The following is a 21,336-nucleotide window of genomic DNA, read 5'->3' as shown; positions in this document are numbered from 1 at the left end:
TAGTGTTTTGGTAAAAAGCTGAGGGATGGGGCTGAAGAAATGTAACCACTCTCAAATTCATAGACAAAGCTATGGACCATGATATCAAAATTATAGTTTAAAACATGGTTTGAGGCAATAGTGTTTGTTGACATTTATGTTGTTTACAAACATTAGGTAAAACAAGCTTATATTTTGGGTTGTAAATGGGGTATGACAGTTGAACAAAGCTAATGAGGCATTCGTAAATGATAGTGTTAATGAATCAATGGGTATATATAAAAACATTATGTATGTGGCAACTGCAGATTGCCTCTAACTTAGAATGGCTAATGAGTATTTCTTCTCTAAAAACTGGTGGCAACTTTTAGGTGATGGTTAAGTGTATGAATGACCCTCGAGTGTTTTTGTTGATCACAGCCATTCAACACAACAGACACAAAGACAATCTCCCACTCTTGACAGAATTGACAATGCTAGAGTACACATGTAAGAACAGACATTTATAATACATATTTATAATTCAGGGGCATATATAGTTCACTATAATTAACAATAACCTCGCTGCCAAAAGGTAACACTTGCATATACTGTATATATTTGGCTACAATATATTGCTTTGTAGGAAAGGTCTATAAAATTGGCATTTTTAAAAAGAGGTTATCGTTTTAAAACAGATACAAGTCTGTACATGTGTTTTGTTCTTTCGGTTTACATGGAGAAAAAAAAACATGATTTCCCCCAGAATACAAAACAGTATGAAAAAGGTGCCATATATGGACTTTAAAATGTCCTCTTGTTTTTTGGTTTGTTTACAACAACAAAAAAGGAAAACGTTTTTAAAAAAGGCCCTTGCTTTTCTTCAGGTTCTTCTGTTTCCAGTTTGGCAGGGCGTTGAATTCGGTGCGAGTCATCTCCAAGACCCTCTGTAACAGACATTCATAGGAAAATAGAATGAGTGTGATAGCAGTCATATTCATCCCCATTATGTCGCAGCAGTTTATTTTTTCCCCTCGGTACCAGACAAAGCACTCCGGTAATATGAATAAATGGGTGTCATTTTCACTAACAACCCAATTGGGTTCTCTAAACAGCTCTCGAGTCATGGAGTGCACTCAGAATTATGACAAATTATACACAGATGACAATGTGCATGTTCGAGATTGATGTGTGTATGTGGTTTAATGTAAGTTAAAAACAGATTCCCTATAGATAATTTATTCATAGATGAAATATCATTTATAATTTGTTTTGTTAAACGGAACAGCCTTAATTCATTGAAGCATGGACTCTACAATGTGTCGAAAGCGGTCCACAGGGATGCTGGCCCATGTTGGCTCAAATGATTCCCAGTTGTGTCAAGTTGGCTGGGTGGTGGACCATTCCTGACACCCATTGGGAAGTGTGAAAAACCCAGCAGCGTTACAGTTCTTGACACAAACCGGTGCACCTGGCACCTACTACCATACCCCATTCAAAGACACTTAAAATGTTCAGCCTTGCCCATTCCCCCTCTGAATGGCACACAATCCATGTCTCAATTGTCTCAAGGCTTATACATCCTTGCTTAACCGGTCTCTTCCCCTGCATCTACACTGATTGAAGTGGATATAACAAGTGACATCAATAAGGGATCATAGCTTTCACCTGGTCAGTCTACAGTATGTCATGGAAAGAGCAGGTGTCCTTAATGTTTTGTATATTCAGTGCAGAGTATAACCACTCGGCTACCTAAATCCCGTTCACTCTCAAAATGTATCAATACAACTTTTATGTGTTAAATGAACCAATATTTCAAAACAATAAAACCTTGCTCCAATTGTAAAGCCATATGTACTGTTAATCTAAGTATAAATTATGTCTTTCCTTGTAGATTTTTTGTGTGTTCTTTTACGCCCTGTTGGATGGTTGTACATATCGTCTTTTAATGTTGTAAATGTGTCGAAAGATTAGATTTTTTAAATATATCAATACAACTTTTACACTCAGCTAAATAGTTCCAGTTCCACCTAACCCCAGTCTGGTTCCAGGAAGTCCCTGTACCTGGAAGTCCTGGTCTGAAAGGTAGATCTCCAGGCGGAGGGGGTCCACTCCTTCTGGTAGAGGCTTGGCCGTCAGCTCCTCCACAGAGTATTGGTTCTTACTCAGCCAGTTCAGGGCGTCCTGCACCAGGGTCACCTTGTTGCGTGCCCCCTCCGCCTACACACACACACACAAGATAATCAGCAACAGCGTATCATACTCAGAATTAAAAGGAAAAACACAACATGCTACATTAGGGGAAGGAACCACCCTAACCCCTCCCCTGTCAAAGTACAACCGTGTTCACAATTTGGGCTGTACAATGTGTACTGTATGGAGGTTTATGACATTTTTTGTTGTTAAAACAATCACTTTGCAGGTTACCAGTGTAACATTGATTCCCACCCCCCTTAAACAAAGATATTTGTGTTAAGTCTCTCACAATCAACTACTTTATTGCTGACTAGAAGGGTATTATTGTATTAGTAGGGGAGTAGGGCAGTCAGTCTCTTGCCTGGGGGGTGATGTTGGGATCTCTCTCCCAGTAGGGGAAGATGTTGGTGAAGGTCAGCGGTTCAGAGCCCGCTAGGACCAGGTAGGCCTGAGGGGGCCGGCGAGAGTTCTTCTCTGAAATACGACAGCACAACATTATCAATAGTCAACTCAACTACCGCAACCTTCATATACATACAACATGATCAATAGTAACAAACACTACTATATCATATTCACTACATCTACTTAAACATATGAATACACAAAACCTTAACAGCACTGTGTCAATATAGCCACAGCTGAATCTAATACATCTAATAATGATCATAATACATAAGATTTAACCCTCTCCTTTTCCTTTCTCTTAGACTTCTGTTCACCTCTCCGTCAACGTCTTCCCTCTCTCTCGTGACCTCTGACTGACCTTTGCAGTACTGCAGCACCGTCTCCATGGCACACTTCTTCTGGTTCTCCCAGCGGATCTTGGCTGAGCCTGTACACTCTCCGTCGTCGGGCTGCCGGCCCTGCCACAGGTACACCTCCATACGGTTATCTAGCATGAAGAGGCCTGGAGGGAGAGAGAGTAAGGGAGGTGGAGGGAGTTTAATGAAAGAGGTGTAGAAAGGACGTATGCATGAATGAAATATTGTGGACAGAAACAGAATGAATAAGAAGAGCGCGAGAGATGGAGCTATCCATCTGGGGTCTGTACCTGGCTGTGGCACAGAGTATAGATTCTCCTGGAGGAAGGGCATGGCCATGACGGCCCCAGTCACTCGGGCCGGGCTCAGCAGTTCCTCCCCTTCAAATACTCCCGAGCTGGCGCTCAGACAGAACAGTCGTGGGGTGAAGTTGTATTTCCCTGGATCTGGACCAAACACCACCACACAGGTGAAAAACAACCACATCAACACAGGTGACTGAGGTAAGCTGGATGTGAAGCTAGTGCAGGACAATAGCAGCATATAATTATCTGGCAGATGGTAATATCCAAAGTGACATAGTAAATACATATAGTCGGTTTAGTGTGTGTCAGAGTAAGGAGCAGGTCAGGAGCGTGCGTTACGGTCAGGAGCGCGCGCGCGTTACGGTCAGGAGCGAGCGTTACGGTCAGGAGCGCAGGAAATGTTACGGTATGAGTGTGTGTTGCATAGAAACTATGTGTGTTACACTCAGGAGTGTGTTACGGTACGGTTAGTGTGAGTTACGATTAAGAGTGTGTTACCTTCCAGGGAGTGAATGTTATAATAAGAGGTATACTTTACGGTACAGTAAGAATGTGTTGCGGTAAGGAGCCTGTGTTATGGTAAGGAGCCTGTGTTATGGTAAGGAGCCTGTGTTATGGTAAGGAGCCTGTGTTATGGTAAGGAGCCTGTGTTATGGTAAGGAGCCTGTGTTATGGTAAGGAGCCTGTGTTATGGTAAGGAGCCTGTGTTATGGTAAGGAGCCTGTGTTATGGTAAGGAGCCTGTGTTATGGTAAGGAGCCTGTGTTATGGTAAGGAGCCTGTGTTATGGTAAGGAGCCTGTGTTATGGTAAGGAGCCTGTGTTATGGTAAGGAGCCTGTGTTATGGTAAGGAGCCTGTGCAGTGCATTCGGAAAGTATTCAGAACCATGGACTTTTTCAATATTTTTGTTACGTTACAGCCTTACTCTAAAATGTATTAAATGTATTTTTGTCCTCTTAAATCTCCACACAATAGCCCATAATGACAAAGCAAAACAGGCTTTTAGATTTTTTTGTATTCAAAATAAAAAACAGAAATACCTTATTTACATAAGTATTGAGACCCTTTGCTTATGAGACTCAAAATTGAGATCAGGTGCATCCTGTTTCTACAACTTGATTGGAGTCCACCTCTGGTAAAATCAATTGATTGGACATGATTTGGAAATGCACACACCTGTCTATATAAGGTCCCACAGTTGACAGTGCATGTCAGAGCAAAGACATGAGGTCAAAGGAATTGTCCGTAGAACTTCGAGACAGGATTGTGTCGAGGTACAGATCTGGGGAAGGGTAACAAAAACGTTCTGCAGCATTAAAGGTCCCTAAGAACACAGTGACCTCCATCATTCTTAAATGGCCACCTGGCCAAACTGAGCAATTGAGGGAGAAGGGCCTTGGTCAGGGAGGTGACCAAGAACACAATGGTCACTGACAGAGCTTCAGAGTTCCACATTGGAGATGGGAGAACCTTCCAGAAGGACAACCATCTCTACCAGATGGATGCCACTCCTCAGTAAAAGGCACATGACAGCCTGCTTGGAGTTTGCCAAAAGGCACCTGAAGGACAGACCATGAGAAAAAAGATTCTCTGGTCTGATGATACCAAGATTGAACTCTTTGGCCTGAATGCCAAGCGTCACGTCTGGAGGAAACCTAGCACCATCCCTACGGTGAATCATGGTGGTGGCAGCATAATGCTGTGGGAGTGTTTTTCAGCAGCAGGGACTGGGAGACTAGTCAGGATCGAGGGGAAGATGAACGGATCAAAGTACAGAGATATCCTTGATGAAAACCTGCTCCAGAACGCTCAGTACCTCAGACTGGGGCGTAGATTCACCTTCCAACAGGATGATGACCCTAAGCACACAGCCAAGACAACGCAGGAGTGGCTTTGGGACAAGTCTCAATGTCCTCAAGAGGCCCAGCCAGAGCCCGGACTTGAACTCGATCGAACATCTCTGGCGAGACCTGAAAATAGCTGTGCATCATACCCAAGAAGACTTGAGGCTGTAATCACTGCCAAGGGTGCTTCAACAAAGTACTGAGTAAAAGGTCTGAATACTTATGTAAATGTAAAATTTCATTTTTTTATTTTAAGAAACCTGTTTTTCTTTGTCATAATGGGGTATTGTGTGTAGATTGATGTGGATTTTATTTTTGAAATACATTTTAGAATAAGGCTGTAACGGAACTAAATGTGGAAAATGTCAAGGGGTCTGAATGCATTGTATGTTACAGTATTGGAGCCTGTTACGGAAGGAATATCTATGTTACGGTAAGACTAGCGATAAGACGTGCGTTACAGTATAGTCAGAATGCGATATGATAAGGAGTGTGAAAATGTTACTGTAAGAAGTGGTACGGTACCTTGGAGCATGCAGTCGTATGCCTTCCTGTCCTGCTGTCCCAGAGCATTCCTGAACCCAACTGGCTCCGTGCCTTCCTCTACCTCCTCCACCTTCAGACTGCTGTTACTGTTCAGGCCCAGCTCAGATGGATGCCTGGTAGACACACACGTAAGCAGACACACAAGTGTGCGCGCACACACACACACACACATTAACAAACACATGAACTTGTATACATAAACTAAACGAACGGCACACCAAACTAGTCAGAGCCTAAACTAGTCAGAGCCTGAAACCGAATGTGATTGCTTTACGTTTGGTCAGAGCTGAAAAGTTGCTACGTTAAAATAAAGCAGACTGCAGACGCTCCCATAAACAAACTGTATAGGATACTCACCTCTGCTTGAGCCTTTCCACAGCCCTGGCGCCCACCTCCCTGGCGCTGGCGTGGGACTTACATCCGTGCCACAGGTAGAGCTGTCCCTGGTGGGCATCCAGCAGAACCAGGGTGGCTCGGGAACGCAGGCTGGCACAACAACACTCCACCTCAACCAGGGAAGCCTCCACCGTGGCTTCCCCGCGCACGCAATACAGATGCCAGCCGCCTGGACAGGGAGAGGCACGGACAAATTGAAGTAGACGCACACGAGCTCAGTGGCACAAAACAGACAGACAACGTGTGGTAAACACAAGCACTGGGTTTTAATGCCACTCAAGGCATCCGTTCTAGTAGTGCTAAGTGAATAATAAAAAAAGTGATCGGCCAGCTACTAGCCATATCCCTCATTCAGATTTTGTTTTGAAAGAGCCTTCGAGATGACCTTTGGAGTAATGAAAAGAGTGCTATATATTGAATAGACAGTATAAATGTAATACATTACTATTATTATTAGTAGTAAGTGATCATGTGAAACATACATTTTGTTATTTAGAGCACAGTGTAATTAGTAGCACTGGTACTCCCAATTGATACAATTTAGGAGCACCAGAAAACGTTTAATCGATTGAGATATAGCCTTTATTGGGTCTATACAGTTGAAGTCGGAACTTTACACAGAGCTTAGCCAAATACATTTAAACTCAGTTTTTCACAATTCCTGACATTTAATCCGAGTACAAATTCCCTGTCTTAGGTCAGTTAGGATCACCACTTTATGTTAAGAATGTGAAATGTCAGAATAATAGTACAGAGAGAATTATTTAAGCTTTTATTTCTTTCATCACATTCCCAGTGGGACAGAAGTTTACATACACTCAACTAGTATTTGGTAGCATTGCCTTTAAATTGTTTAACTTGGGTCAAACATGTCTGGTAGCCTTCCACAATCTTCCCACAATATGCTGGGTGAATTTTGGCCCATTCCTCCTGACAGAGCTGGTGTAACTGAGTCAGGTTTGTAGGCCTCCTTGCTCGCACACGCCTTTTTAGTTTTGCACACACATTCTCTATGGGATTGAGGTCAGGGCTTTGTAATGGCCAATCCAATACCTTGACATTGTTGTCCTTAAGCCATTTTGCCACAAGTTTGGAAGTGTGCTTGGGGTTATTGTCCATTTGGAAGACCCATTTGCGACCAAGTTTCAACTTCCTGACTGATGTCTTGAGATGTTGCTTCAATATATCCATATAATGTTTCTTCCTCATGCCATCTATTTTGTGAAGTGCACCCCCACAACATGATGCTGCCACCCCCGTGCGTCACGGTAGGGATGGTGTTCTTCGGCTTGCAAGCCTCCCCTTTTTTCCTCCAAACATAACGATGGTCATTATATCCGCACAGTTCTATTTATGTTTCATCAGACCAGAGGGACATTTAAAAAAAAAAAAAAAAAAAGAATGATCCTTGTCCTCATGTGCAGTTGCAAACCGTAGTCTGGCTTTTTTTATGGCGGTTTTGGAGCAGTGGCTTCTTCCTTGATGAGTGGCCTTTGAGGTTATATGTCGATTTAGGACTCTTTTTACTGTGGATAATAGATAGGTTTGTACCGGTTTCCTCCAGAAAATTCACAAGGTCCTTTGCTGTTGTTCTGGGATTGATTTGTACTTTTCGCACCCAAGTACATTCATCTCTAGGAGACAGAACATGTCTCCTTCCTGAGCGGTACAATGGCTGCGTGGTTCCATGGTGTTTCTACTTGCGCACTATTGTTTGTACAGATGAACGTGGTACCTTCAGGCGTTTGGAAATTGCTCCCAAGGATGAACCAGACTTCTGGAGGTCTACAATTTTTTTTTACCAGAGGTCTAGGCTGGTTTCTTTGGATTTTTGCCATGATGTCAAGCAAAGAGGCATTGAGTTTAAAGGTAAGCCTTGAAATACATCCACAGGTACACCTCCAATTGACAAAATGTATGTCAATTAGCATATCAGAAGCCTCTAAAGCCATGACATCATGTTCTGGAATTTTCCAAGCTGTTTAAAAGGCACAGTCAACTTAGTGTATGTAAACTTCTGACCCACTGTAAATGTATTTGTGTTTGTTTGTCTGTAAACAATTGTTGGAAAAATTACTTGTGTCATGCACAAAGTAGATGTCCTAACCGACTTGCCCAAACTATAATTTGTTAACAAGAAATTTGTGGAGTGGTGACTGGAAATGATGTGGTTACATTGATGGAAGCCACAAACTATCTGCAATATTAAAGCTGATCTACACGGTAAAAAGATGTCAAATTAAATTGTCCATCACAACAGTCTCCCATTGAGCTTTGTCGATAACAGCAGTTAAATTCAGGGCATTAGTGTTGTTGAGAGCTGTAGCAACACGTTTGCAGTTGTCCATTTCTATTATCTTAAAAAAAAAAACATTTGCGGTAGACATTTGCGGTTCAGGGAAGACCCCATTATGTTAGACAGTAGCCTGTGGCATGGCCAATCAGAACACATCATCCGGCATGACCAGCCCCGCCATTATGTCAGCCAATCAAGGCTAGCCAGGAAGAATAATTTGTTTCTCTGCGAGAAATAAACTATGCTTGTAATTAACATTTTTATTCATATGTACAGATAACCTATGAGTTTGTTATTAAGGCAAATGAAACATTTTGCAATGTGTTACGTAGCCTAGTGGATTATTTCGCTCTTCACTCGCGGGGCAAGGCTACCCCCGACCAAAAGCCTGTGAGTTGTCTGATAATCAAATCGGATTTAGTTCCACTGAATCTTTGTCTGTATTTGGTTAATTAATCTCTGGCTGGGCAAATAAGTGGAGGTGAATATTATCTATTTGTTTGCTCATCACTTGTCAGAAAAATGTAGCGTGCTATAAAGTAGCCTAAATCAAGTGTAGCCTATTATGTAGCTATTAGGTAACTCCAAAAGCACGAGGAGGTTTTGAAATATGAACACGAGACTCACCTGGCTTCTGAAAATATACATTGCTATTTTCTATGCGTATTGTGATGAAGATAGTCCCCAATTAAAAACCCTACGCCTGCTCCTTAGCCTACTAGGTGTAGGATCTGCCATGCGAAGGAGGTTGGTAATATAGGTCATATCATAGGGGTCAAATCTTTTGAACTGTTTCGGCTACAAACAAGCTGTCGTAATGGTATAACCATGATGGCAACAAATATGCGCTCGCTTTCTTCTCTCCAAAACAACGGGTGAGTGAAGACTAATCATTACAACAATTATTACCAGGGCAATTTTTTTTTCTAGGTGCACTGGTGCTACCAAATGAAAATATGCAGGTCGCACAGCAAAATATTTAAGCATGTATGCGAACGAAATGGTCAGACTTTAGAGCTCTGCATATACCTGTGTTGTTGACGCGATCATCTTCTCTGCTACCCTTTTGGATGACCAGGCCTCCCTGGAAGAGCTGCAGGAAACATGGAGGCTCCTTGCCCTGTGCCACCAACACCTAACCACCAGTAAGAAAGACAGACCCCATTGTAACACAACGGATTCAATCAATCAAGGTCCTGTTGAACAGAAAATTCATACATACAATCAAGTGCGCTAGATTAGGTGCTGGAGCGAGAGCCTGCAGGAGGGTAACTTTCCTGGGTAATAGTTAGGCATCCCTGCACAAGTGACACTTTTGGGTGCTGTGGACTAACCTGTGCCCCCCTGTGGTTCCCCAGCTCGACGGTCATCAGTGCGGAGGTGCCCTTGCCACTGACGCTGGAGTGACGGCCCTGCCAGAAAAAACAGGCGCTGCGCTCCCGACCTGGACCCCCACTACTCAGCTCCCCCGGCTTCTGCCTCTTACCCACTGGAGGACAAATAATGAAACAAACATACAAATTACAACATCAATGGTGTAATATAATATTTGTTGGGTTAAGACGGGTAAGATATACAAAGCTATCTGTATGTATTATGCAAAGGCAGCAGCTCCTCTTCACGGGGTCCGGCAAAATGAATACATTTTAAATACATTACAATGCATTCATCACAGAATTCCCAACACACTAAGTGTGTGCCCTCAGGCCCATACTCCACTACCAAATATCTACAACACAAAGTCCATGTGTAAGTGTGTGTATAGTGCGTATGTTATCATGTGTGTGTATGCATGTGGCTGTGCCTATGTTTGTCTTAAATCTGATTCTACTGCTTGCATCAGTTACCTGATGTGGAATAGAGTTCCATGTAGTCATGGCGCTATGTAGAACTGTGCGCCTCCCATTGTCTGTTATGGACTTGGGGACTGTGTAGAGACATCTGGTGGCATGTCTTGTGGGGTATGCATGGGTGTCTGAGCTGTGTGCTAGTTGTTTAAACAGACAGCTCAGTGCTTTCAACCTCTCACAAATACAAGTAGTGGTGAAGTCAATCCCTTCTCTACTTTGAGACAGGAGAGATTAACATGCATGTTATTAATATGTTTGCTCTCTGTGTTCATCCAAGGGCCAGCCGTGCTGCCCTTTTCTGAGCCAATTGCAATTTTCTTAAGTCCCTCTTTGTGGCACCTGAACACACGACTGAACATTAGTCCAGGTGTGATAAAACTAGAGCCTGTAGGACCTGCCTTGTTGATAGTGCTGTTAACCTGTCTGGGAACGTGGTTCCGCTAGCTACATTTCTCAAACATACAAGTAAGTATTAGGCACCATTTTATAGATACAATTCTCGTTAATCCAGCCACAGTGTCTGAATTAAAAAAGCTTTACAGCGAAAGCACCACAAACGATTATGTTAGGTCACCACCAAGTCATAGAAAAACCCAGCAATTTTTCAAGGCAAAGAGAGGAGTCACAAAAAGCACAAATAGATATAAAATTAATCACTAACCTTAAATGATCTTCATCAGATGACACTCATAGGACTTCATGTTACACAATACATGTATGTTTTGTTCGATAAAGTGAATATTTATATACAAAAATCAAATTTTACTTTGGCGTGTTATGTTCAGTAGTTCCAAAACATGCCGTGATTTTGCAGAGAGCCACATCAATTCACAGAAAAACTAATTACAAACGTTGATGAAAATTCAAGTGTTATGCATGGAACTTTAGTTAAACTTGTCCTTAATGCAACCGCTGTGTCAGATTTCAAAAAAACTTTACGGAAAAAGCATAATCTGAGTACGGTGCTCAGAGCCCAAAACAGCCAAAATAAATAAATTTGATGATCTTCATCAGAATGCACTCCCAGGAATCCCAGTTCCACAATAAATGTTTGATTTGTTCGATAAAGGTAATCATTTATGTCCATATACCTCCTTTTATTAGGGCGTTTGGTAAACAAATCGAAACGCGCATGCAAGTCCAGCGGAATGCTCAGATTAAAATTCCAAAAAGTTATATTACTGGTCGTAGAAGCATATCAAACTATGTAGAGAATCAATCTTTAGGATGTTATCATAAATGTTCAATAATGTTCCAACCAGAGATTTCCATTGTCTGTAGAAAAACAATGGAGAGAGAGCTACCTCTCATGTGAATGCTCCTGACTGAGATCGAGGCTGCTGGCAGACCTCTGACTCATTCCCCTCTCATTCAGCCCCCCTTCATAGTAGAAGCACCAAGCAAGTTTCTAAAGACTGTTGACATCTAGTGGAAGCCTTAGGAAGTGCAACATAACCAATATCCCACTGTAACTTCAATAGGGGCTGAGTTTAAAAACTACAAACCTCAGACTTCCCACTTCCTGTTTGGATTTTGTCTCAGGTTTTTGCCTGCCATATGAGTTCTGTTATACTCACAGACATCATTCAAACAGTTTTAGAAACTTCAGTGTTTTCTATCCAATACTACTAATAATATGCATATACTGTATTAGCACCTGGGATCGAGTAGGAGGCAGTTTACTCTGAGCACGCTTTTCATCCAAAAGTGAAAATGCTGCCGCTATCCCAAAGAAGTTAAGGTAGAGAAGCGCTTTATTATGAACAGTTTTCTCCCCATCTTAGCTACTGTTGTATCAATATGTTTTGACCATGACACAGTTTACAATCCAGGGTTACTCCAAGCAGTTTAGTCACCTCAACTTGCTCAATTTCCACATGATTTATTACAAGATTTAGTTGAGGTTTAGGGTTTAGTGAATGATTTGTCCAAAATATAATGCTTATATTTAGGACAAACATTCCTTTCCACCCATTCTGTAACTATACAACTGTTGCTGTAGTAGCTTTTTTCCCTAAATGTAATTGAATGAATAAGCTTTGGTGCTATCACTATCATTCTTTGTCATTTATCTTTGTTTCATTGTGTAGTTTCTTCCTCATTTAATTCAGTTTAGTCACATGATTTCTCAATTTGAGGTAAGTTTGCCAATCAGTTGTGCAGCCAGACTTATTTGCCATTCCTTTCGCCTCACCCCTCTCAACCATACCATTAAAAAAAAAAAAACTCATCAATCCACAGGGATTTAACAGTTTTTAAAGTAATTTTCTTAATGGGTACATGCTTATTAGTAACTGGCATAAGTCATTTCATAAATTTGTCAAGTGCTATGTCTGTTTACTCCTCATTACACACTCTTTACATGAACATAGGAATCACTACAAACCTTATTGTATGACTTCTTATTCACTATATTAGGCCCAGCCTTTGACACTTTGGTTTTCCTAGATATGGCTATGATACTGTGATCACTACATCCAATTGATCTGGATACTGCTGTCAAGCACATTTCTGCAGCAGTAGTAAAGATGTGATCAATACATGTTGATGATTTAATCCCTGTGCTATTTGTAACTACTCTGGTAGGTTGACTGATAACCTGGACCAGGTTGCAGGCACTGGTTACAGTTTGAAGCTTTTTCTTGAGTGGGCAGCTTGATGAAAGCCAGTCAATATTCAAATCACCCAAATAATAGACCTCTGTTGATATCACATACATTAGCAAGCATTTCACACGTTATCCAGATACTGACTGTTAGCCCTTGGTGGTCTATAGCAGCTTCCCATAAGAACGGGCTTTAGGTGAGGCAGATGAACCTGTAACCATATTAATTCAACAGTATTTAACATGAGATCCTCTATAATCTTTACAGGAATGTGGTTCTGAATATAAAAAGCAACACCTCCACCACTGGCATTTCTGTCTTTCCTATAAATGTTATAACCTTGCATTGCTACCACTGTAAAAGGTATTGTCTAAGTGAGTTTCTGAGATAGTCAGAATATGAATGTCATCTGTTACTAGCAAGTTACTAATTTCATGAACCGTGTTTTCTTAAGCTGCATATGTTAATGTGGGCTATTTTGAGCACTTTTCATGGATGTTTGTTTTCATTGGGAAGCTTTGCAGAACTAGACATTCTCATGTTATTTATGTTCGTGCAGGGTGAACTGCACACAGTAGACTTCCTACTAGGGCACAATGCAATGCCTCAGTGCTTACAGCATAAATTGGGTTCGATAGACATGATTGCTGCATACAATAGCTCTTGGATCAGCAGAGGCATTCGGGGCAGTTAGAGAGACATCAATTAGGTTACTTACATTATGTCTACCAATGTCCTTGGTATAATATACATTTGTTAAAGCATTATGTTGACTCGAACACAATGGTAGGGATTAACTGAGCTGAGCTTGGGTCATTGATTGATAAGTCATTGTCTCAACGCAGCCTTATAATGTTGTGAAAGGGTCCAGGAACCCAAATTATTTGGGTGGATCCCATCCTCTTCATAAAACGTGTTTTGTTTCCAAAAGGTATCAAAATTGTCAACAAGTTACACCCATTAAGCTGCAAAAATCACATAGCCAGTTGTGAGGAGAAATAATCCTGTTCAATGCCACAATTCAGAGAGGACACCGGGCCGGATATGATGGGTATTTTATTAGTGTCAAGCAGAGAGTCAATCAACTCTGAAATCCAGTTGCACTTCGTAATGTCATTAAAATACAAATGGACTACGATATAATCGATTTCCATGTCCTGCCGTAGTACATTCGGGAGCAGATTAGTAATGTCATTTACTCATGCTCCGGCATAGGACATAGTTCCTGGTGCAAAAACAGTCACATTTCTTACCATGGAGCTGCCCAAAATCACGGCCGGCGAGAAGGACGAGGAAAGCCGTCCACTCCCACAATTCACAGGATGGCGCAGGCCTCTGACAGATGTAGAAGCCCAGCACGATCCAGAGCAAGGGCGGACACTCGCCGACGTCGAAATCGTAGGGGAAGGATAGGAGTCGGCACAGCGGCCGCAGACACAGGTACCCCCAGTGACTAAGATGCAAGGAAGATCAGGCTCCAGGGCCTCTCGCTGGGAGTGTAGGCAGCTTTGCGGCAGGCCGCTGTCTTCAGCTTCCACGGCTCGTGACACGTGACCATCATTGATTGCCATGCGCCCTCTTGCTTCGACTCAGCTATGAGATGGGGGAGGAGAAGTCGGAGATGGCTCCCCTGGCAAACAAACTCCGAGCAACTCCGGCCAGTCGGATATAACGACAAACGACAAGACGGAAATACATCCAACATGTATGCAACACACATACATACAACACCCCAGTTTCTTACGTAGGCTGGCTACCTGCGTGATCAAGGAAGCCACCTCGAGCCTATAATCCTTGGAAAGCAAACGATTGCCGCATTGGAACTCTGAGTGATCCAGTTTGTCCCGAAACAAAGTAGTAGATACAGCTCCTACAGCGCTGGTTCATTTCCTTCTCCAGACAAAGAGGGCTCCATTGGAAAACTCATCTGGAACTAACTTCGTTAGCTGAATGGCTGACGTTAGCTATATTCAGCTCATGAGATATTATTCTTCAAGAACCAACGGGTACACATATATGGCAAAAACATCTGTATCTATCTATGTGTATTTAATCCTGGTAAAGCATTGATCAAAACCTTTGATGGGATCCAACTAATTGTTTTTGAAATATTCAAGATACGATACCAGTGAGCTGGAGTTTCTCAATAGTCTTTTCCTCCATGAGTCTGGAACTATGAACAACTATAGCGTGCAAAAATATCCCTCTTCTCAACAACCCGCTGTACTACTTCTACCCCCATAGAGATACAATACGTTACATCTAATAGCGTGACTCACCCACAGTGGCCCTTCACCCAGCACCTTAAGTAGATTTTTATGATGTTCGTATGACAACATTACTCACCCACAGTGGTGACCGAGTACTTCCAGCGGATCACGTAGGTGTCTCCTTCGTGCAGCTGGCCCAAGCTCGCCGCCACCAGCTCCTCCTCCTCAAACTCCCGGATATGCCAGGCGTCCACTGCCACTGTGGCGAGCTCCGCCTGGCGTCCGTCCTCCGTTCGGACCATCCCGTAGCCACGCTGAACGTCTACGCCCTCCAGGAGGCTATGTACGGGGCCACCCACATTGTCCAGCAGGGCCTTGGCGTCGCACGGTTTTAAGACGTCGGGCTTGGCCGCCTCAAGGGGCGAGCGGAGGGTAGAGTGCACAGGGCTCTGGAGGGGGAGAGAGAGAGAGAGGGGGCAAATGGGTATGAGAGAAGAGGAAATGGGTGTTTGTTTTTTCTTTCTTCTTTCCACAAAAGCAATGGGACCGTATACTGTATGACTAAGTATGTGATTATGCCTCATAACATGATGACCCAATGTGACAAAAGGGCCTGAAAAGGGTGCATTCTATTAATCTATTATTTTTAATACTGTAATGAGGTTAAAAAATAATAATAATGTCATTGCATCCCCATACCAGAACGCTTTTCATTTGCTACACAGACATTCTTCTCCCTGTCTCCTCATCTGCACTGATCTGAAAAGAACTGACGAGGTGAAAGACAGCCTAACGATGAGCATGCACCATATTGCTTTCACCCGTCTTTGCCAATCTATTTTTTTTCTCTCTGGGGTTTAGGCTCGGTTTCTGTGTAAGCACTATGTGACAACTGCTGATGTAAAGAGGACTTCATAACTATTATGTTTTTGATTGAGGACAGCTGTTTAAGCAATTGAGATAAAGCCCATGGCCACCCCCCCGTAGATCCATTTCCATACCTTGGCCTCATCCATGGCAGACTCCTCTTTCCTCTCGGCCCAGTCCAGGAACTTCTCTCTGAACAGAGCCGTCTCGTTGTGCTCCGACAGACGGCCGAACAGAGCCCAGCTGGGACGTCCCTCACCCTGCCTACACACAAAACACATACAGATACACACAAACATTGAGAAAACGACACCAACAAAAACACTCTCTCACAGTGCGGTGCATCTAAAGTAGTGATGGGGTGGAAGAAAATGGATACAAATACATAACTCAATATTATTTGATGATATTACAACGAAACTTTGACATGTCTCTCTGTAGCAGACAAGAGCAACATGTATGGAATATCGAATCGCAACACATATAAAATCCTGAATAGCAATAGATATTGGCACCTAAGTATTGTGATAATATTGTATCATCGTTAGGCCCCTGGCAATTCCCAGCCCTAATCTAAAGTGTCTTCGCCCCATCAACACTGACTTCCAACATTTGCAAATACTTATCACTGCTAAACAGATGCTAGACACATGCTGCCATACTCTAGTGTAGACAGTCCTTTGCCTCTGCATATTCGTGGTAGTGGCACTCAGTTCAAATGAGAGCACTGGTCCTTCAAACACTAGCCCTTCAAGCAACTCCAAACGTTTTTGTGGCATGACCCGGCAAAGACCTTTTGAATTTTCCTGTGGTCATCAAAAACTGAGCGATGTGATTGGACAGTGTGTATAAAAGGGCAGGCTAAGAGCTTGCAACTCACTCAGGGACATCAGTATTGGTTGAACAGGCGTCCAGGGGGTTGACCCTGCAGCTGCTGTAGTCGTAAGAACCGCTCCACAGCTGCCTCCCTAATTGGACAGCCACCTTTCTGTCACCAAGGGGGACGTCCTTCCCCGTCCAAACGTACACCTCACTGCCAAAGTCAAACACTAACACCTAGAGCGAGAGGGAATCAGGAAAGTCCGACACACACACACACACATACAAACGCACACACACTTTCACACACAGGTATACCTCTTTAGAGTTGAGCAGGGTGACACTGGGGATGGAGGCCCAGGCCTCTTTGTGGGGCACCAGTTTGCCCTCCTGCAGCCCGTAGACCCCATTAGAGTCTAACACACCACTTTCATACAGCTCATCCTCCTCCGGCTCCCCTGCACCTGCACACAAATGGACATGGAAATGGACATAAGTGTGTGTGTGTGTGTGTTGAGAGGGGGAGGTGGTATTTTGGGTGTTGGAAGGTGGTGTGTGTGATGAGGTGTATTAGATATGGTCATCTAATGTGTGTTTGTGTGTGGTCTGTGTTCAAGTGTGCACCTGGGATATGTTTACGACCTGGTCCACCGTGTGTGTGTGTGTACAAGAATGTGTTTATGCGAGTACGCACATTTATTTATTGTGTAAGTGTACACTGTGTGTATGTGTGTGTGTGAGAGAGAGAGACTGTGTGTGTGCACATCTACTGGTGTGTGTGTGTGTGTACAATTTATGAGCACACTGTATGTGTGTGTATATGTGTGCATGCAAACAAGCACGTATGTACCTCTGTAGTCGGTCTTGCCCCCCAGTAGGTCCCAGAACTCCTTAGCCCATTTGTTGTCAGTGTTGATGCCCTCCTCCAGCACAGTCACCTGGGAGGCCTTACAACCAAGGTCCCTCTTAGCCTGCACGAACGATGCCATCTCTGAGGCCTAGGGATACAGGACAGGCCAAAGAACTTAGACCATGGTCGTATTCATTCGGGCAAGTGACATAAAACTTTTTTTCAATTCATTATTTGTATTTCGCCAAACTTCCTGACATGACTGAAACGGATTACTTTCGGATAAACAGAAGTCTCTGGGGGATTAGGATTTCTGGATGGAGAAGGAGAGAGGCTAGTGTGGAGCTGAACAGTAACACATTTCAGACTGAATGTTGACATTGTATCACATGGTGGCCACAGAGCAAATACGTACAACTGTTGAAACATTCGACTTCAACTGATCTACTTAACTCTAGAACTGGCAGCCATGTAATACTGAATGCATCCAAATGGAACCTTCGGTTTCTATGTGCACCGGTGCCTCTTTTGACATTACTTTTAAACTCTAAGCGGTAGCTCTAGGCTAGAACTTATCCAACATTCTCTAGAACCTTGGCAACCAAGGCCCCCCCCCCCCCCCCCCCAAAGAGACATTCTACTCGGAAACAGAGCAGAACTAGCTGTGAAACGACATTACTCTTTAAATATTTATCCTAAAAACCTAAGACTTCAGCTGAATTTTGATTCTTGATGGATCACCATTACAATCATGGAAAAGTACTGCCTTCAGAGGAGTGTAGCGCCCTCCGGGCGGTGGAAAGACTGCTATGTGAAGGGGGAAATTATTTCCCTCAGGAAATGCAGTGTGAGAAGGTAGAGAGCTGCTCCTCTTCCTCCCCATCCTCCTTCTCCCAGGATGGTGTCTCTGTCCTCGTCACCTGCTACTGTTGCCACCAGAAGCAGAACTGGGACCTCCAGGCTCCACCAGGACATACCGCAGTGCCTCCCAACTGAGGAGCAGCAGCAGTGTGGAGAGGGTGAAGTCAACTCCACAGTTGAGCCGCTGGTCTGCCAGGTCAAAGTACACCGGCGACTGAAACAGGCTAGTCCCCGCCGCCACCACTGTGAGGCCCAGGGTGGAGAACAAGTCTCCCACATCTCCACCTGGACCATGGTCACCAGGCTGAGGGCCCCTGTTTAATGACAAGGGCGATGACCAGGTGATGCAGCTGCTCTAGATTTAGCACTCCCAGGCCCAGCCATGTTCTTCACCAAACTGTACAACTCTTCTCTCATGGCCGAGGTATGTCACGTCACCATATTATACAGCTGTATTGTTAGAGAGCCACCCTGAAACAATTTTACATTTGATAGAGTTAAGGGTCTGATTTCTCTCTCTTATCAGAAGAGGATGAGGAAGAGCAGGAGGAGAACCTGCGGAAGCTCAAGGAGCCCTTGGAGAACAGGTTTGTCCAAACCACTGCTCCCAGACTTCCGTCCCATACCCGTCACCTCTCGTCACCAGAGAGGAGCCCCACTGGCAGGTCTGAGGCTAAGGAGGAGCTCCTAATGATCCACGGTCACTGCGTCCCAGTGTACCAGCAGATCTACCACTCGTTGGTGGACTCCATGCTGGCCACCGCCTCTGTCCATTCCCCACGCTACAGCCTGAACCAGCAAATGTGGGAGGCGCTCTGGTGCCCCACCTTCACCAGCACCCAGCTGGTAGACGGACGGGTGGGGTTGGAGGAGACGTTGAGCGTGAGACGCTACGCTCCCCAGATAGACGTGGACATCAGCTCGGAACCAGAGCGTCAGCGGTCTCAGAGGAAGAGGGCCAGGCACTGAACTGAACAACTGCTTTTACTCTTTTAAAATAGAATTCAGATATTTTTTACACATTGCCATTTTCAAAATAAATATTTTTAAACTATAGTATTTTGGGCTGGTCTTCCTTACCATCATATTTAGACAATAAAATGCAGATATATTTAAAATATATATATTTTTTAAAACAAACAGTTCATAAAGTATAACAGTTCCTTATCATCTGTTCATTTGAGAACATGTTGAGAGGTCGGACAGTGTTAGACAGGTCGGACCGTGTTAGACAGGTCGGACCGTGTTAGACAGGTCGGACAGTGTTAGACAGGTCGGACAGTGTTAGACAGGTCGGACAGTGTTAGACAGGTCGGACAGTGTTAGACAGGTCGGACAGTGTTAGACAGGTCGGACAGTGTTAGACAGGTCGGACAGTGTTAGACAGGTCGGACAGTGTTAGACAGGTCGGACAGTGTTAGTGAATGATAGTCCTGTATAATAGAGTGTTGAGAGTGATGGATGGAAAGGTGGAAGGAATGTAATGGGAGAGTGCTCTGCCCATGTCCCTGTGAGTAGATCTGAAAGGATCAGATAACAGTAGACCCGTTCCAGGAGAATGTCGTGGTGAGTACATCCTGTTTGAAGTACACTAGACCAACATAGCTACAGTGGTGTAGCAGGCGTCAAAGCTGAGTGCTGAAAAACCCTGGTAGTACATGAGTGAAATTAGGGCTATGGTTCTCATTTGAATTTCCTAGATTTTTCGGGCTAAGGATCAGTCCAACATGTTCACCTAAAACATTGTTTTTGTGTTTAATTATAGACAGAGGCTGTGGTTCCAAAGGTACCCCCCCATTCTGGCCCTGTCACGAAACCCAGAGCAAAAAATAAATACTGAATCTTCCCCAGAGCCAAACAGCTGTACCACGTTCCGCACGCGTGTTTCTTTACCTCAGCTTGACGCACAGTTTTGCCGTCATCCTCCCTTCACATTTCTCACTGTCAATTGTGAATGAAAAGTTATGTTTTACAATGAACCATCAATGCCAATCATCTGATCTCAATCAGTTTAATGAGAATATGCATTTAGATCTTCTTGCGTTACGTACAGTGTTGTTTCGAAGTACAGTGTTTTGAATTATGTACAGTGACTGAATTTTTGAGCAGATGGAGTTAAACTGAAACATACCTGTGTGTTGTTTCAATCAAAACACATTTTGCCTAGTGGCGCATGCTGTTGAGTTTCCGCCTAGAAGGCCAGTATGCCGGAGTCGCATCTTCACTGTTGACGTTGAAACTGGTGTTTTGTGGGAGTAGTACACAGCGTTGTACAAGATCTTCAGTTTCATGGTAATTTCTCACATGGAATAGCCTTCATTTCTCAGAACAAGAATATAATGAGTTTCAGAAGAAAGTACTTACAGTGTTTCTGACCATTTTGAGCCTGTAAACGAACACAAAATTGCTGATGCTCCAGATACTCAACTAGTCTAAAAAGGCTTTTTGGACAGTTTTATTGCTTCTTAAACAGCACAACAGTGTGCTAACATAATTGCAAAATGTTTTTCTAATGATCAATTAGCCATTTTAAATGATAAACTTGGAATAGCTAACACAACGTGCCATTGGAACACAGGAGTGCTGGTTGCTGATAATGCCATACGATGAAGCGTGATTCATCACTCCAGAGAACGCGTTTCCACTGTTCCAGAGTCCAATGGCGGCAAACTTTACACCACTCCAGCCGACGCTTGGCATTGCGCGTGGTGATCTTAGGCTTGTGTGTGACTGCTCAGTTCTTGTGCTGACGTTGTTTCCAGAGGCAGTTTGGAACTCTGTAGTGAGTGTTTCAACCGAGGACAGACAATTTTTTAGCGCTGCACGCTTCAGCACTCGGCGGTCTCGTTGTCTGAGCTTGTGTGGCCTACCACTTCCTGGCTGAGCCGTTGTCACTCCAAGACATTTCCACTTCAGCACTTACAGTTGACTAGGGCAGTTCTAACAGGGCAGAAATTTGACCAACTAA

General features: G+C 43.6%; 1 protein-coding gene across 5 annotated transcripts in view; it reads right to left on the bottom strand.

Annotated features, from left to right (window-relative positions):
* Positions 1-463: 463 nt before the first annotated feature.
* Positions 464-21,336, bottom strand: part of svild (supervillin d) — a 111,034-nt gene continuing 90,161 nt past the window's right edge. For all 5 annotated transcript variants that reach the window (XM_036946614.1, XM_036946612.1, XM_021565408.2 and 2 more), the window contains 14 exons: positions 17,508-17,655; positions 16,976-17,121; positions 16,719-16,894; positions 15,973-16,102; positions 15,108-15,420; positions 9,640-9,794; positions 9,335-9,440; positions 5,971-6,178; positions 5,593-5,726; positions 3,209-3,364; positions 2,921-3,064; positions 2,516-2,628; positions 2,023-2,178; positions 464-905 (listed from right to left, as the gene is read on the bottom strand). In XM_036946614.1, coding sequence (XP_036802509.1) covers positions 819-905; positions 2,023-2,178; positions 2,516-2,628; positions 2,921-3,064; positions 3,209-3,364; positions 5,593-5,726; positions 5,971-6,178; positions 9,335-9,440; positions 9,640-9,794; positions 15,108-15,420; positions 15,973-16,102; positions 16,719-16,894; positions 16,976-17,121; positions 17,508-17,655 — 2,172 coding nt within the window. In that variant the 3' untranslated portion in view covers positions 464-818. The remainder of the gene's footprint in view (positions 906-2,022; positions 2,179-2,515; positions 2,629-2,920; positions 3,065-3,208; positions 3,365-5,592; positions 5,727-5,970; positions 6,179-9,334; positions 9,441-9,639; positions 9,795-15,107; positions 15,421-15,972; positions 16,103-16,718; positions 16,895-16,975; positions 17,122-17,507; positions 17,656-21,336) is intronic.

Source organism: Oncorhynchus mykiss, chromosome 16 (genome assembly GCF_013265735.2).
Source record: "Oncorhynchus mykiss isolate Arlee chromosome 16, USDA_OmykA_1.1, whole genome shotgun sequence".
Taxonomy (NCBI): domain Eukaryota; kingdom Metazoa; phylum Chordata; class Actinopteri; order Salmoniformes; family Salmonidae; genus Oncorhynchus; species Oncorhynchus mykiss.
The sequence above is the reverse complement of the archived record's forward strand: the minus strand, read 5'-3'. Positions and strand labels throughout refer to the sequence as shown.